Genomic DNA, 16377 nt, shown 5'->3' with positions numbered 1-16377 from the left:
ACGGTTGACATAAAAATATTGCCAATGTCAACTTGAAAAAATTTAAACATTTCATCAAAATAATAATTCATAGAACACAGAACAAAAAACTAGAACGAACTTGAAAAGATAAGACTCTTATCCGCTGCAACCAGACAGCAAAAATACAACCTTTGTCTTGCACCACAGACAAACCACACAAAGACGTACTGCACCCCCATATTTTACTTTTTTAAAAGCTGGTGCAACGCTAAAAACGCGATGAAATTTAATGTCATTATTCTGAAGAGTATAGAAGAAGGAAAAATAGGTAGATGTTACCTTTATTATCAGCTGCGATGAAACCAAGGATATTGTCGTGGCGCAACATGACGGTTTGATAAATTTCAGCCTCCCTGAACCAAGACCGTTCGTCACGAGAGGAGAAAATTTTAACTGCAACGTTTTCACCACGCCAACGTCCACGCCAGACTTCGCCATAACGTCCTTTTCCAACTGTTTCCAGAAGCTGAATCTGTCTAGCTATACTTCGTTGAACCAGCAGAGGAAGTCCTAATAGAAAAGAAATATGGTGTGTGAATCAGTGGAGCTAACAAAAGTATTCACAGTCCTCCAATCATACTACGTACGTAATTTTCAATACTAAGTGATTAAGTTACGTTACGTTAAGTATAGCATTTCACGCTTAAACAAGTCCTTTTCCAATAGGCCACCGTAAAAATCCACAAAAACATCACATTCATCGTCTAAAACCATCATAATCGTTATAAGTAAACTAAAAATTAAAAGCGTGGAGTGGAGATGGAAGTTGAAGGTGTAATCAAGCGTGAAAGGCTTTCTAGGCAAAGTTTATCAACTTGTTGTTTACGAAGTTCACTAAAAAAAAAACGGACTAAAAATTAACCATGAATCTACAGTAGTGTTCAATCTATTTAAAAAAATATCATATTAAACGTGCATAGAATTCGTCAGAGCTTTTTCCTTCATCTTTTTTGTTCTTATTTAAGTCATATTATGTGGGTTTTTTGTTGTCTGTCTCTTGTTCCTTAGCAAAGTAGAATGACAACATCTTAAAATAAAAAAATCTGCAATAAGATGACAAAAAACTCACTAGCTTACTATAATATAATAATAATATTTATTTATAACCCACAAAATACAATGATGAAACTGTGGAGTAAACAAAAAGAAAAAAACAACCATAAACATACGATTCTTCTACAACATAAATAAATTAACCCAGTTCGAGAGCATTCGTTCTTGAAACATCTGTTATAAAATCAAACTGTAGCTTAAGGGGGAGCCACCTTTCTGTACATTACTACTGTTATTTTTAAGTTTGAATGTCTATCTTTACTCGCGTTTGAGTTTTTATTTACTTGTCTCCATTCTTAAAATCCTATCAGGACGCCCTTAAATATGCTTTCCTCAAACCCCCGTTCTTTGTAATAAAGTTTAGTTTTTGTATAGCAATGCTTCAATGAATTTATGTGTATTTACTATTCAAAATAAACCATAGTTTTCGTAAATAAGAGAAATTATGTCACTCCCGTAAAGGCGTCGCTAACTTCAGCAAGTTTTTATCATAGCGCTTCGATATTCTTAGCAATACCATTTAAAAAAGGAAGCTACCTCCCCCCCCCCACCCACACGACATGCCTAGTTAAAGTATTTATCTTCAAATAAAGGAAGGTAGGGGTGAAATCCCCTTCCATGTATATAAGTAGCATTTCTCATGAAAATTCTGAAAATTTCTTCCTAAGTTATAATTCTGAGGCTACAGGTACCCTAATCCCTCAAATGAAGACTCGCATATCTTCCTCTCAATACCTAGTACCCAACTATTCAATGCTGTGTAACTGTTAGTTTTACTGGTTAAACCGTCAGTTACAACAGTTTGTTATTATGGACAGAACATACTTTTCGAACAAACGCGCCACCGCGCGCCAGTATGGTCACTGAAACTGGTAGGCTACTCAAATAGCCTTTCAATAACTCTCAACTGATTAAGTATCTCAGACCTTCTATTTAATAGCGCTTTACAGATAAGTATGTAGAGTTGCAAGAGAGTTATCTAGAAAAAAAATAAGAGGAAATATCCTGTTAGGTCAGAGACTTTCCAGACTTCCTCACAAGCCCTATCCGGATCAAAATTGCAGTTTTGCTGCAAAAATAAGTGGCAGAAACCGGCTCTCAGATGTCGCTTGATCCCCTTTCGGCTACTTAAAATGGGCACTATGTTCGAACCAATTAGTTTAATACGATAGCCGTTAAGAACAACAAAAAATGATACGTCTGTCAAGACCCACCCGTGGGCCAATGTTTTACAGCAGTAGTCGACATCTGTTTCTGATTGGTTTTTTTTTTTTTTTAGAAGAATTAATGTCTTGTGCTTTTTTGTTTTCTTTTTTGTGCCCCATCTGTTTTTCCATTGATGGGTATTAAATACATTCATTCAATTAAGCCCACATCGATTACCATCGTTCACGTAAAAAATGCAAATTTTTTTTTATTTGCAGATAGTTGCTGTTCAAAGTTTGTTGTAGGGGTTTCAGATATACGAGACCAAGGTGTATATTTCAAAGTGTTCTTTCCCTATTTTTCTAAAGCTACGCAAATTTTATTATGCTATGAACTTTTGATTGGTAAATTCAACATTAACGAATTTTGCATAATTTGAATGAACAGGATGAGCAAATTCTTTGGTGAATGGTAATACAATTTCTTTTGGGTTGCTATTTACTTAAGTTCCTTACCATGAGCTGTTGGATACAGTAGCTTAATATTTAGAACAAAAACAACAACTGTCTAGCCCAATAAATGTCAATTTTGTCTCAGATAAATAGAATAAGTAAGCTATCAATTATTAGTTCCTTTGAAAAGTAAAAATCGAAACTGGAAGCATGGATAAAATATTTTGTTTTCGACAGCATTGCCAATTGATCAAATAATTTCGGCGAATAAAATGTCGTCATGCAAAAAATGTTGCCTTGCTTGTTTATTGCCAAGATAAGCGGAGTACTTAAGCACACTCATTGGACAACGTTGTAGGTAGTTTCCGCACCATCTACCCTAAACCAGCTGCACTAAAGTAGAGATATAGCATTCGTTTTAGTTACTAAACTTTATTCCATCATGGCGTCATGGCTATCCCACAAGCGCTATAAATATCGTCCAGTGACACTCCTTATCAAAGACGCGATCAGGGTTTTGCCGTTATTTGAACTTTCTATATACGAGTGTTGTTTAGCATAATTTTGTACTTTGGAGTAACAATGTGCTTTGTATTTGTGTTTTTGCTTGTATTCGTTTAAAAGGAAAAGTTTCCTTTTTGTGATTTTCCTTTCTTTTTTATTTATTAACTCTGCTCCTTTTCATACGCTTGTAAGCGGACAAAAATAAACATATTTTAATTACGTGTTGCTCCATAACGATAAGCGAATTCCAAGAGAAATAAAAACTTGCTAAGCCCGATCCTAGTGAAAGTTCTTTGGAAACAAATCAAGTAAAACTCTTCATATTTATTGTCACTGAAGAATGTTTTTTTAAGTATATGTATGCTACTTGAGACAGGCCAAGCTGTTTATTATCCAGGGCCAAGAATTCATGCATCAAAGGAAACAAGAAAAAACATGGGGAAAAAATGCAGAGAACCAAACAAAAGTGCAATACGAAGATATTTATTTTTGACAGGTGTTGGAGTAGCTTAATCGGGGTTATTGTAAAGAGGCCAAGGACAACTAATTGGTATAATCCATCTCCACAAAAATAGTAATCCTAAGTAAGAAACTTATCATGGGAACGCTTACTGGTCTTTGGAGAACTGAATTCTAACACACGTCACACAAATTTTTGAGTCGTCAATGAAAGTCAGGAGCAGGCAGGTACACAGAAATATTTTTTCGGGGGGAGGAGAATTAAAAAAAAACATTTTCGGGGGAGGGAGAATAATAAAGAAAATCAATCATTTTTTTTGATAATTTGAATAATTAGTGCCCAGAAATCTAAGAAAATCCAGGATTGGAAGGGCTTTCCCCAATGCCCAATGCCAACTGGTGACGGACCAAATGGTGTTTCTGCAAAATATATTTTCCAGAATAATATAAGGTGATAAGGGCAATTTATACGACAAAATATCCCGTCTATCATTCCTCTGTCACTAATCATTTTATTTTTGCAAGGACACAACAGCCCATTATGACCAAGATTGAGCTTAATACCATTTGAAATAAGGTATTTCCTTTTATCACACATTACACAAATTTTGAGTTGTCTCTGGAAGTCACGACTAGGCAAGTACGTAGGAATACTTTTTCAGGGTGTGGGATGGGGTCAAATATTTATAAAATTTCAAAAGGGACAATGATACAAAACGAATTTTATTCGATAATTTTCTGCAAAGCAGTGATAATTCAAGATACACACACACACACACACACACATATATATATACATATATATATATATATATATATATATATATATATATATATATATATATATATATATATATATATATATATATATATATATATATATATATATATATATGACATGGACAATAGGTAGATACTGGTTTATCCTGGGGGGGGGGGGGGCTGGTGTTTCTTAAAGGATCAGGTGATTTTAATAAGGAGTAGGGAGTCAGATTTAGAGTCAATCTGTTTTAGGGGGGCTGTGCCACCTCTCCTGTATATAAGCACTTCATTTCTTCCAAGTTATGGTTAGACATTAGAATATTATACGTTTCCCGCAAAAATATAATAAAACAACTTTCTTTTTTCATTTGAATTACCTTAATTGGAAAATTATTCCCAAGATGGCGTCTGTCGCAAAATATTTTTTACAGAATGACAAAAAAAAATACTAACCAGATCCTGAGCCACTGTTAGTCAAATCAATCAGGTCCCGCAAATTATCCACTTGTTGAAGAATGGGGACACTCTGGTCATCCGGACATTCAATATCCAGAGGAAATTTCGTAATGCCCAATCTCTGACGCTGTTGATAAAATGTCAGTGCCAAAAGCCCAATTATACAAATTAGGCCAATTGGACCAGCAATCAGGAGTATAAGCTCCCCAGTTGTCCAATCCTGAGATTTCTCTTGTTGAACTAACGAAAGAAAAGATTAAAGTTGATATAACCAGTAGCTTACCTGTATTGAAGCTTAAGATTAAAGCGTATCTACAAAAGATATACTAGCAGAGATTTGGTTATCAAGCTACTCCATATCTTATTAAATGAATTCTGCACAAGGCGATTTGTTATTGCCTTTTATTTGCTAACTTTATCCAGTTGTTTTTTTTTTATTTTTTTATTTACTTTTTTCGTGTTGAGTAGCTAATTCATATATTCTTTATACCCAACAATTACGAGTCCAGCTCTCCGTCGGGGGTGTATTATTTTCATGCACTATCAATTTATATGCAGAAATTGACTAAATGGATTCACTGATTCAAGTTTGCACTTTTACGAATGCAATTCGCAATCATGAAAGTCAATTTTAGCCTTTGGTGTAAAAACAGGGATATTAAACTGTGTTTCTCCCCTCTGTGGGAGTATTTCAATTTCTTTCAAAATAAATAGGGACCTTCAAGCCCCCAAGCAGGGTCTTCAAGGGTCCCATTGGGGTCAGGTCTCCAAAATCGGGTCCCATTGGGGTCAGGGTCTACAAAATCTTTGAAATTTTTAAAATCCCAATAAATCCCAATATTTTTCATATTCACCCTTTTTTTATGTTTCCAAATTAGCTCGCACCCTCCGAGACTTTAAGCCTCAGGGAATACAATACACTCTCGTGTATGGGGCAGTGCCAAAGGCACTATCACTTCCTATGAATATTTCAATTTTCCGTTCTATTGATGGTCAGTCTACATTTTTCTCTCCATTTCCATCCTTTCCACAGCAGCCATCTACAAGGGGGTCCCGTGACATAAATTCATAAATATCAAGGGAGGGGGTAAAATAGTATTATTAAAAATCTAGGGGGGGGGTAATTTTGTTTTTTTCACTGTTTTTAATGAAAGTGCCAAATAGCCATTTTTCAATGGAAATACCGAAAGGGGGTGTTTTAAAAGTCTAGGAGGAGATCTAGGGAGATAATACCCCCCCCCCCAATTGACGCCACAGCAAGGATAAACTGAGCATGGTGATAGTAACCTACCAATTTTGTATAAAACCCATTTTTAGCGCTTTCGATTAATAAAGATTATTCAGCTAAAATTAAATAAACATTTCCCATAATCTGTTCTTAGATCTTATGTTGAGAACCAGAAAAAAAGGGTAATCCTCTCTAATAATCAAATACTGGAGCACTGTAAAAGAGATTCGGAATAGCTGATAGATAAAAGAAAACAGCAATGGCAGTGAAAATGAAAAACAAAGTTTAAGGTAAATAAAGAATATGAAATGGCAAAAACTGGGGAAATTTTCAGACAGCCAACAAAGTAAGAGAAATGTAGGTGTTTCAACAATGATCTCCACTATGCCATCCTCAATCCAAGAAAAAAGTAAAGAAACCGAGAGAAATGACCCCCGAGAAACAAGAAAAAAAATAATGAAAATAAGACTGAAGTGAATAAAAGGGGAACCGAAGAGGCGCAATAAAAACGAAGAATTAAAAAGCGAAGTCTTGAGACGAAAATTTTCCTTGACTTTTGCCCCTTTTTCGTTTTGTCCAGTGTGGACTCATAACTCGATCAAAGGAGGGACGGAAAGAATCCACAACAAAAATATCACAATGCCCTCTAAATTAAAAAAATATCGCTCGCAGCGATTTCTTTTTTACTTTGCACCCTTTTTCCTTTTTTCTTCTTCTCATTTTACAAAAAAAGCAAAAGTACAAACATTGATATGCAATTGGTAAACTTTACAAATATGGAAATATTGCTTCAATCCTTTTATAATTATAAAATATTTTAGGTTTAGGCTAAGATTCCGATTAAAAAAAAAAAAAAAAAAACTGAAAAAAAAGAAAAAAAACTTGTCGTATATCGTATAAAGCCTGCCTAACTTTATTTGCACACAGACAAGTACATAATTGTAATCTCCTTTAAAAAAAAAATCAAAAATATTAAAATAAAAAATTACATATTGAAACCAAAGCTTTAGAGTCAAAAATTTTAGTTTATACTTAAATAAGTAAAAGAAATTGCTAGTAGCTTTACCAAGGGGTGGTAAATTTTTTTCTTTAAGGCTTATGTTCCCTATAAAACATGCTATTTTAAGAAAAGGCTATAGCTGCTACATGCAACGAAAGAACAAAATAAGTATATAATTGGATTCATCAATTAAATACCTATTTACCACCCGAGACAGAAATTTTGTATGAGAAAAGGTCTAAACCTGCTGAAAAAGTAGAAAATTTGCGTACTAAAAAGCTTCTTTTTTTTTCAGTAGATTGGTAAAGATAAATCTCAGCTGGCAAAATTGCCGTTTCCAATTGAAACATTAAAAACGTAGGACTGCACAAGAATAACATACCATAAATTTGCACTAGAAACATAAATCTTAATACCAAAATAAACTATTCACCAAAGATAACGGAATCACTAATGACGTCACTTTGTCTTCTATAAATGGTATTTTTAACAGCTTTTCGCAAATTCTTCCTCGTTTCGTTTTATTGGTTTTTACATATTTCACTGCCATGGCTAAAGGACGTATGTGGTACTTAAAAAAAATACAAGTTATTACCAAGGCCATATCCAGAGTGAGGGTTAGGTGGTTTGAAGCTCCCCCAAAATGTCTGTCAGGCCCGCAAAAACGTAAAAAAAAATACATATAAACAAATTTTTTATATTCTCTTTTAAGTTTTTTCTCCTCCTCCCCCCCTCGAACAGAAATCCTGGATACGGTCCTGGTTATTACGCTATAAACAATCCTGAAATAGGTATATAACCTGGCCAAATTTGCAGACTTCACAGAGGGTAGCAGAAAGCGGCCATGAGTTGGACAAACAAGTTTAAATATCCTTAGCTCAAAACTACCTGACATGATTTTATGTTCCTTTTACAAAAAGTCTCAAAATTTAGGCAACACTACAGTATTTTACATATTTGATTTCCTTATTTCTATTCTCCAAGCAGAATTTTAATATGAAAAACTTATTTCCGATCAATTTTCAAAATTGAGTTTGTTTTTTTTTCTTTTTTTGCTTTCAAAAAGTGTAGCATTGCAAACATAGTAGTAAAATTATAAGAATTGTTCAAATGTTCCAAAAGTATGGGCTACAATATAAGACATCAAAATGCTACATTTTTCTGCAAAAGTTTAAGATGGCTAGGGCACGTTTCGCGAATGAAGGACGACAGATTGCCAAAGATTGTCCTTTTCGGCCAACTATGTATGGCCAAACGACAAGCAGGTCGTTTCGGGTTTGGGGGGGAGGATACCGTAAGGAAAGATTAAGGAGAAATCAAAACATCCTGAGAGGGTGTAAAGAGGGAAGTTTTGTATAGATTAGGATGGAAGATGCATTGAACTGTTAGTAGTAGTAGTAGCAGTTTAAATATTCATAATTTGTCAGGTACAACCTTTAGCGGTAACAGCGAGGATATGTTTTAATTTAAGAATTAAGAATTAACGACGCTTCTTGACTACTAAGGTCCCTGCGTCGGCCCTGCAGTGCATTCCTGCAGCGTGATTCGATCTCAGGGTCCCGTATTACCAAGCTAAGGTCAAATCCACTGCACCACCACAGGACAAGGATATGTTTTAATATTAAAGAAGATATGGGCTTGCGAAAAAGGAGCCAAAAGTTGAAAATACCAAAATTAAACATATTTCATCTCTTGGCTAGGTAAGTAGGCCTATTTATTGTAGGCCAAATTTTTGGTAAAATTTATTTTAGTAAAATTTTACTGCTATTATTTGTAATGCTAAGCTTTTAGAAAGCTATAGAATTCAACGATGAATCTGGAAATATATTGATGTAAAACTATATAGTTATACAGTTATTTAGTTAATATAAAATATATTGATGTATTCTTATAGCTTATTTTAGTTCAAACAATTTACTCTTTGCGCATTAAAAGTAGCAACATCGCTGAAACCTAGTAAAGAGCGACTCACAGGCAATGGTAATAGGAGATTTGAACAACCATTAAAGAGAACTGTGTAGTTAAAAAATAATACCATTTGTAGCTGATTCCGTGCGGTAACTAACATTTCGATTAATCTAAATAGTAAAGTTTTTTTTTGAAAACAAATTTATGGGAACTACGAAATTTAGAAAAGCAAATCAACAACTCTTCGATGATCAATCTTGAAAAATATTCCTACTGAATAGAACAGACTAGAAAAACTATAAAAAGGAAAAGTAAAAAACATTCCATTAGAATTTGACAATATGAGCAGAACAAAGATCTAAGAGTATATATCCGCAGAGAGAGAGAGAGAGATAGGGGAGAGGGAGAGGGAGAAATGGAGAGGCGGAGAGAGAGATATGGAGAGAAAAGGAAAAGGCAGCAGAGGGAGAGGGAGATGCGAAGGGAAGGCGACAGGAAAGGAGCAAGATAGAGAAAATGAAATAAACCAAAATGCGGGCAGCAAAATTCAGAAAAAGCACAGTAAACGAGACATGGAATTTTTGACATAATTACAATTTGCCCCCAAAAGCCCCTTCTGGACACGTTCACGTTACCCTAAAGGGATACCTTCAAGGGTCAAAAAAGACAAAGTTTCAGCTGTAATGCTGTTGCAATAGTTGCTGTCATTGCAACAGATTTCCGTCTTGTCAGCTAGTCTCGTTTCACACCATTTTAAGTTAAACTCGCTAATGACAGCATTGCCAGGTAGGCACCTAAAACGGCAAATATAATCGAAGATGATGATCAAGCTCTCATGCTGAAGCTGAGCAGGTCAATTTGTTCAATAGGCAATAAAACGAGTTAGGTCATGCTTAGAATTAAGCTTAAATCAATAATCATGATCTATACTACATCTATCAAGTATATATTCCAGGGCGTTACGTGGCACATTAAAATTATAAGGAAAAAACTGAAATATTTTTTTAAACGAACGGGACTCATAACACTCTAATTTTTATTTCCAAAATACTAAATTAGCAAAAAGGGCGTATAAATTAGATTATTGTCAGTTAATATTAAAAGTATCCAGTAATTTAAACGGTAAGAATTTAGTTTGAATGATATAAGAAACTTCGGCCAGCTACTTATTTCTCTTACCGGTGAGTTTATATGTTTTCTTTAAAACCATGACTCATTAGTGTTTCGTATCTAAAAATCAAGCACGTACGAACGATTTTTTTTTTTGGGGGGGGGGAATGATTTTGGGCAAATACTCCTCCTATTGTACTTTATGGGTTTACATATGTTCCTTAAAACCATGACCCATTAGTGTTTCGTATCTCAAATTCAAGCACGTACGAATGATTTATTTTTGGGGGGAGAGGGATGGAGAAGGATAAATTTATCAAAAGTGCATTAGCAAACAGACTGGATAAAAATTACTACAAGATCTCAATTTTTTTATTGGGTAAGCTTTGAGCCCCCTCGGTACTTGCCTGTTTAAAAAGCATTAACTATATAGGCAACTATCCAGAACCTTCTTTTGGGGGGGGCAATAACGAAAGCAATATGCATCGACAATTTACATAAGAGTTGCCCACAAATTCAAGAATTTTTTGGATTCCGGGGGGGGGGCTAGTCCCCTCCCTCTTCACATGTCTCTTATGGCACAAGATTATAGCTTACCCATTTTTACCTTTTATGAAAAGTTATTGCTAATAGAAAAGTTGCTAATTAGAAAATAATACAAAAATTACAATAGCAGATTCCGAAGATTATATTTATTCCTTTGATCTTCAAAAGAGAGAAATAGCAGCTAAGTAGACCAACCTCCCCCCGATTACACCTTGTCTACGAGTCACCTAATAGAATTCCAAAAATATTTTTACAGCATTAGATTGAAGAACTAGGATGTTAATGCAGTATCCAAAGAGTCAAAACAGTAAAGTGGAGTTCACATGCAGGTTCAACAAGGTATCAATGCCTAAACGTGTATGTCTGACCATGCACTTGTTTAGGCAGAGAAGTACATCACACTGACGATTTTCAATGGTTTTAGATGATGACGGTTTCAATAGTGTTCATTTTATTTTATTGTTCAAGACAAAAAATTATTGTCCTGATAAATCTGTATAATAGCTACTGAAAGGACCTTGGATAGTTTTTACTGTTATTATCAATTATCGTTATCGTTATTATGATCAATTATACTATTGTTATTATCATTATTGTATTATCAATGCCTAAACGTGTATGTCTGACCATGCACTTGTTTAGGCAGAGAAGTACAGCCAGACTATGAACGCCACCTGCAGGAGCATCTGATAAATGTAGTGACAAAAAGATCTTTCTGATTATTAGAATTTGAAATCCTAGACACTGAGTTCTAGACTCTGAGTTCTCACTGATGCATTTGCAAGAATTGGATTATTGCTAAATGTAGATAAATGTGAATTTCTTATATTTAATGGGGTTAGTTCGTCTCATCCTTTGGATTGTAGTTCTTTTTCTGTACCACAAGTCACTTCTTTTCGATGGCTTGGGATTTCTGTTTGCAATTCTCTAAGTTCATTCGTTTTCAGACGATTCGGGATATTCAATTTAAGTTTAAACCGTGGTATTCTGAAATTGTTGGAAATCTTGGACATCTCCGACGACAAGCACTTATAAAGATAATAATAACTTATACTCGAGTATAATTAATAATCGAGTATAACTTATACGAGTATAATAACTTATACTCGAGTTTCTGCGACCATTCTGTGTTATTTTGTGCTGGTTTTTATATGCTTTTGAATAAAGGTGACGTAAAGAGGGTCAAGACGGATTACTATCGGTATTGAAAGTTCTTACTTAATTTACCACGATCATTTCGGAACCGAATGTTAATTTGTAAATATTAGGCAACGGATATTGTTCTCTCAGTGGAAAAACAAAGTTCAAAATTAATTGATGAAGCGTCAATCCACCTTGGTCCTAACAATCATTTTATCCGTCTCTTTTGCTAAATTGTTATTTCTTTTTCTTGTATTTGTGTTTTTTGTGTTATTTGTTTTTGTGTTTTTTTTTAGTAAGTGGGTAAGAAACAAATTATTATTATTATTAAAACCCGATACTTAGCTGTAACTTGTTCCGGTCAAGCAAAGAACTGAACCGGCTGGGAAAAAAAAACGAGAACCGGCTGGATATTGATTTCTGGACAGATACCCGTCAAAGATACGCTAGTTACACATATGAACGCCACGTAAGCACCCTGGAAGTTGAAACGTAAGCGTTGTGTCAAGAATGCAGAAAAAGCACGTGCAATTCGTCATATAACGAAGTCAGCACCGGTTGACTTCAACCGACAAAAAATTGGAAATGGGAGTCATTAAAAAAACAAAAAAAAATCTTGCTCCATGAGATTAATGAAGCAGTAAATTTTCGTCAAAACTTTCTTTCAAGAAATAACATTAATATAAACACAAATTCAGATTGTTATCTAGTTGTCTATTAATGGATGTAAATGGTTTTAGTTTAACATGAACTAATTAAGCAAATGAGTACAATTCCAACCATTGAAATTTAAACTGAAAGATCAAAATTATCTAAAGTTCGCCAATATTTACTTTAAATCAATATTTTACTTTTTATTATCTTACTTTTTGGCTTTTTAGTTTTTACTGTATTACTTTTTATACGTTTTATTTATATATCTACATTTACATTACATTTAGTTTAAATTACTTTAATTTACATTTACTTTAGGTCAAAGTTTATCAATATTTACTAATTAAACCATTATCATTTTTTTCTTGAAAGACAAATCTCCCTCTCCTTCTAATGAAATCAGACTTTTCAAATTACGGCGCATAACGGTGCTGAACTCGCATATGACTCCAAATCCTATATTAATATTAAAAAATAGTGCTGATACGTAGCAAAATAAGAATAAAACATTGATTTTAAAATATTTATAATGGCCCAACACCTAGAAAGGTTCTTTTTGTACCTTCCTCCGGCACCAAGAATGGTGTCAATTCCACATTGCAAAAATCACGATCATGGCAACATTTAATTGCTGTTGTATGTCGATTAGTTTTCCGTACTTGACAACCAATTGGATGTTGAAAAATTCCTCCGATTGACTCGTGTGAAAGACACCTGAACATAAACAGGGCCCTAATTACACTACGCCTCAAAGGGATAGAACGTCATCTATTTAGATCAAAAATAAATTGTAAGTTTTTCAATGCTTAAATATAGTTGTTATCATTGAGCAAGTGAAAGCATTCCGAACCTTTAAATAGTAAAGTACTGGCCATAGAAAACTTAAAAAACTTACAGTAGGAAAATAAGACATCTCAGTAAACACTCAACCGTCACAAATTTAAATACACAAGCTAAAAAGTCTGTCCGACGACCGAGAAAAAACATTGAGAATACTACTTTGTGAGGACTGGAGGAAAAATAGTTTGCCCCCTTTCCCCAAAATTTTAAGGCCTCTCAAAAAAAAGAAAAACTTTTCCTGGAAGTTTCAACCCGATCCCTAGCAGTGTATACTTATGAAACTACGTATATTAAAGTCGTCACTTTTGAACTATTAACTAAACGTTATTTCCATAATGAGATCTAGTAGCTAGCCTTTAGGCAAAAAAACTTATACTCTTTTGTGAGTATCTAGAAACCAACTGACTGAATTGCTAGACCTCCACTCTCCGAGAATACTAGTCCTACGTACTCTTAAACATCCCTTTATAGTTTCTAGATTAGACACTGGCTGGGTGGGTTTCAACAATATTGTTAATTATGTATATTAGATATTTTTATAGTTTCCATTTAAATACACTACACTTACTCATTAGGCCTGCTGTATCAATTTGTCATACTCAAGCTCAGTGCCAACGTTCAAAGTTAGATTGGCTCAGTGGCTCAGTGCTCGTTGGCTCAGTGCCAACGTTCAAATATTTAAATGTACCCTTTTTCATCATTACCATCACAAGCTACATTCCTTTGGCTTTTTACCTTTGCTAAAAAAAAAACTATAAATTTATTTTTCTATGGAGATGAACGAATTTTCATGTTATTATTTGCCATATACTGTCACTGATTTTGTACTGATTTTGCAATAGCTGAAGATGGTGAGAATATCGGAAAAGTAATTCTAATTAGTTTACCAGGATTGCTGATTTTGTTCAAGGTCAATTGCTGACATCTGAAAAACCGTATTATCTCTCGTTAGCTACGATTCAAAACGGATTTCAATACTCCTTTTTTTTCTTTTTTTTTGTTAATAAAGACGTCAATTGGAGGAGGAGCAGGAGAAATTGGCCCCTAGTTTCTCCCTAGAGTTAGAAAAAAATATATTCTTTTAAAGGTATTTCCACTTTAAATGTCTGTTCATTTTCACTGAGGGCATTTATTTAAAAAATTCCCCAATCCTAGGTTCTGAAAATAAGTTTTGCCCTCCGTATCACCCTACATTTCACGAATTGAAGCTAACATTTTTTTTTCTTGACAGAAAAAAACATGATTGCTGTTTTTCAGACTTTGTAAAATACATCCTTCGAGAAGAACCCAAAACAGGCAAGTATCTTGAGATTATAAATTTGCACAAAAAAGGACACCTTATTTAGTTATTAGTCAGATTCATGATTCGGCCCGACTCACTAATTGATTTTATACTGAACTGTCTGTCACTGATATGAGTTGTTGATCTGAGTTACAATGTTTAGTTCCCTTTATTCGTAGCTACATGTGTGATCGAAGGTCCCCGATTTGGAATTTCCTTTTTCACGCTCCCCCTATTGTATTTTATAGGTTTATATAAATTATCATTATAAATATGTTCCGCAATGCTGTCTTTACTACCCAATGATCCAAAACCAGGATTACTAAAAAGTTACTTCACTTAGTGCACCCCTGCTATTGCAATTCAAAACCCGCTATGTGAGTTTTTCTTAAATTGACATTCATAGTCCATAGCCAAAGAGAGAATGAGATATTATTTTCCCATAGTTCTGAGGCGAGTAAAGGTACTTTAATTTTATTGGTTTACGGCTTTGGAGTACTTCTGTAACCCAATTGCATTATTCCTTGTTTCTGGAGAGACAGCTAATCCTCTTTCAAAAACCTGAATGCTCTGAAAATCTCATGTAAAAATTTTAAACCAGTAGAAGAACGAAAAGTTTAATTCTATTGATTGATTCGTCTGTGATAAAATTTAAACCAATGAAGAAAAAAAAGAGCGTTGGAGTCGCAAGTTTTTTTATTACCAAATTATGTTTCTCAATGCTACAGTCTTGAGCTCATCGGATTATCATGGATAAAAAAAAATCTTTTTCATAAAAACAATTAATAACACTATATTTAATCGGTAAGCTTCCGCAACTCCCAGCCATTGGCAAATCTAAAAACAATCACGTGGTACTATTACCCATGCACTTATTTATGCGGGGTAATTTTGCAATCAGTCAATTGGTTTCCAATCATCGGAAGGTGTTGACCTTTTTTTAAGTCTGAAGATAGGCGAACATAGCATACAGTGCCATTTCATTCATACACGAAATGATGTTTTCATTCATACATGAAATTGTATAGTTTGGTAAGCAAAACCTGTTTTGTCTCATAACAAGGAAATCCAATTGAAAATCTCAATCTTTTTTTTAGGGGAGAGGTAGGGAGAAGATTCAGATTTTGTAAGGAGGAGCAAAACATTTTCCTGTTGTCCGACAGACTCTTTGCCAAGTAATTAATAATGATAAGCTAAAGAAACTCTTTAGCTGTTTTTATCTATAAAATTGATGTCATGTAGCATATAGGAACCTTCACAATGATAACGCAAGACTTTATGTTACGTTTAACATTAAGGTTGTTACGTTTCATATTACGGTTCTCACATTTATCTCCCTTCACACTGGAAAGCTGTTTTGTTATAATGGAATTTAACACCATTACACACAAAGATCACATTGATCATTCGCAGAGGATTTGAATTTGCATTACATGGCACCAGTAATGATTTGGTACTCACTGCTGCAGCTACCCTTAAATTGCTTACACATATTAGTTAGGCATATACCTACCATACATTAATAAATGACTTCATACATAGACCAACATATCCACAAGTAACAAGATATAAAAAGAAGCTTGACCTATTATAAAGCTAGCAATCAGCAGCACCAATTTACGAGAATATAAGAGGGGGGGGAGCAAAGACTGTTTTTGATTTTGTCATAAAGATACAAAAAGGTATTTTTCAAATCTGGGAGGGAGCATTGTTTTTGATATTTTTATAAAAAATACCAAAAAAGGATATTTTCACAAGCTGGGGAAGGATTACTTCCTTGTAATCAGCAAGTCTAATCAGCAAGAAAAGCATGTTG

General features: G+C 34.2%; 1 protein-coding gene across 3 annotated transcripts in view; it reads right to left on the bottom strand.

Annotated features, from left to right (window-relative positions):
• The window catches only part of LOC136033651 (TGF-beta receptor type-1-like), a 58141-nt gene that overhangs the window by 30431 nt on the left and 11333 nt on the right, over nt 1-16377 (bottom strand). The window contains exons 3-5 of one of the 3 annotated variants that reach the window (XM_065714472.1): nt 13002-13153; nt 4851-5093; nt 301-531 (exon numbers count right to left, since the gene is read on the bottom strand). In XM_065714472.1, the coding sequence (XP_065570544.1) occupies nt 301-531; nt 4851-5093; nt 13002-13153 (626 nt within the window). Of the gene's footprint in view, nt 1-300; nt 532-4850; nt 5094-9637; nt 9784-13001; nt 13154-16377 lie in introns of all 3 variants that reach the window. The other 2 variants (XM_065714473.1, XM_065714471.1) reach the window with 2 other exon arrangements.

The sequence above is a fragment of the Artemia franciscana genome, chromosome 12 (genome assembly GCF_032884065.1).
Source record: "Artemia franciscana chromosome 12, ASM3288406v1, whole genome shotgun sequence".
NCBI lineage: Eukaryota > Metazoa > Arthropoda > Branchiopoda > Anostraca > Artemiidae > Artemia > Artemia franciscana.
This window is presented reverse-complemented; position numbering and strand designations above follow the sequence as displayed.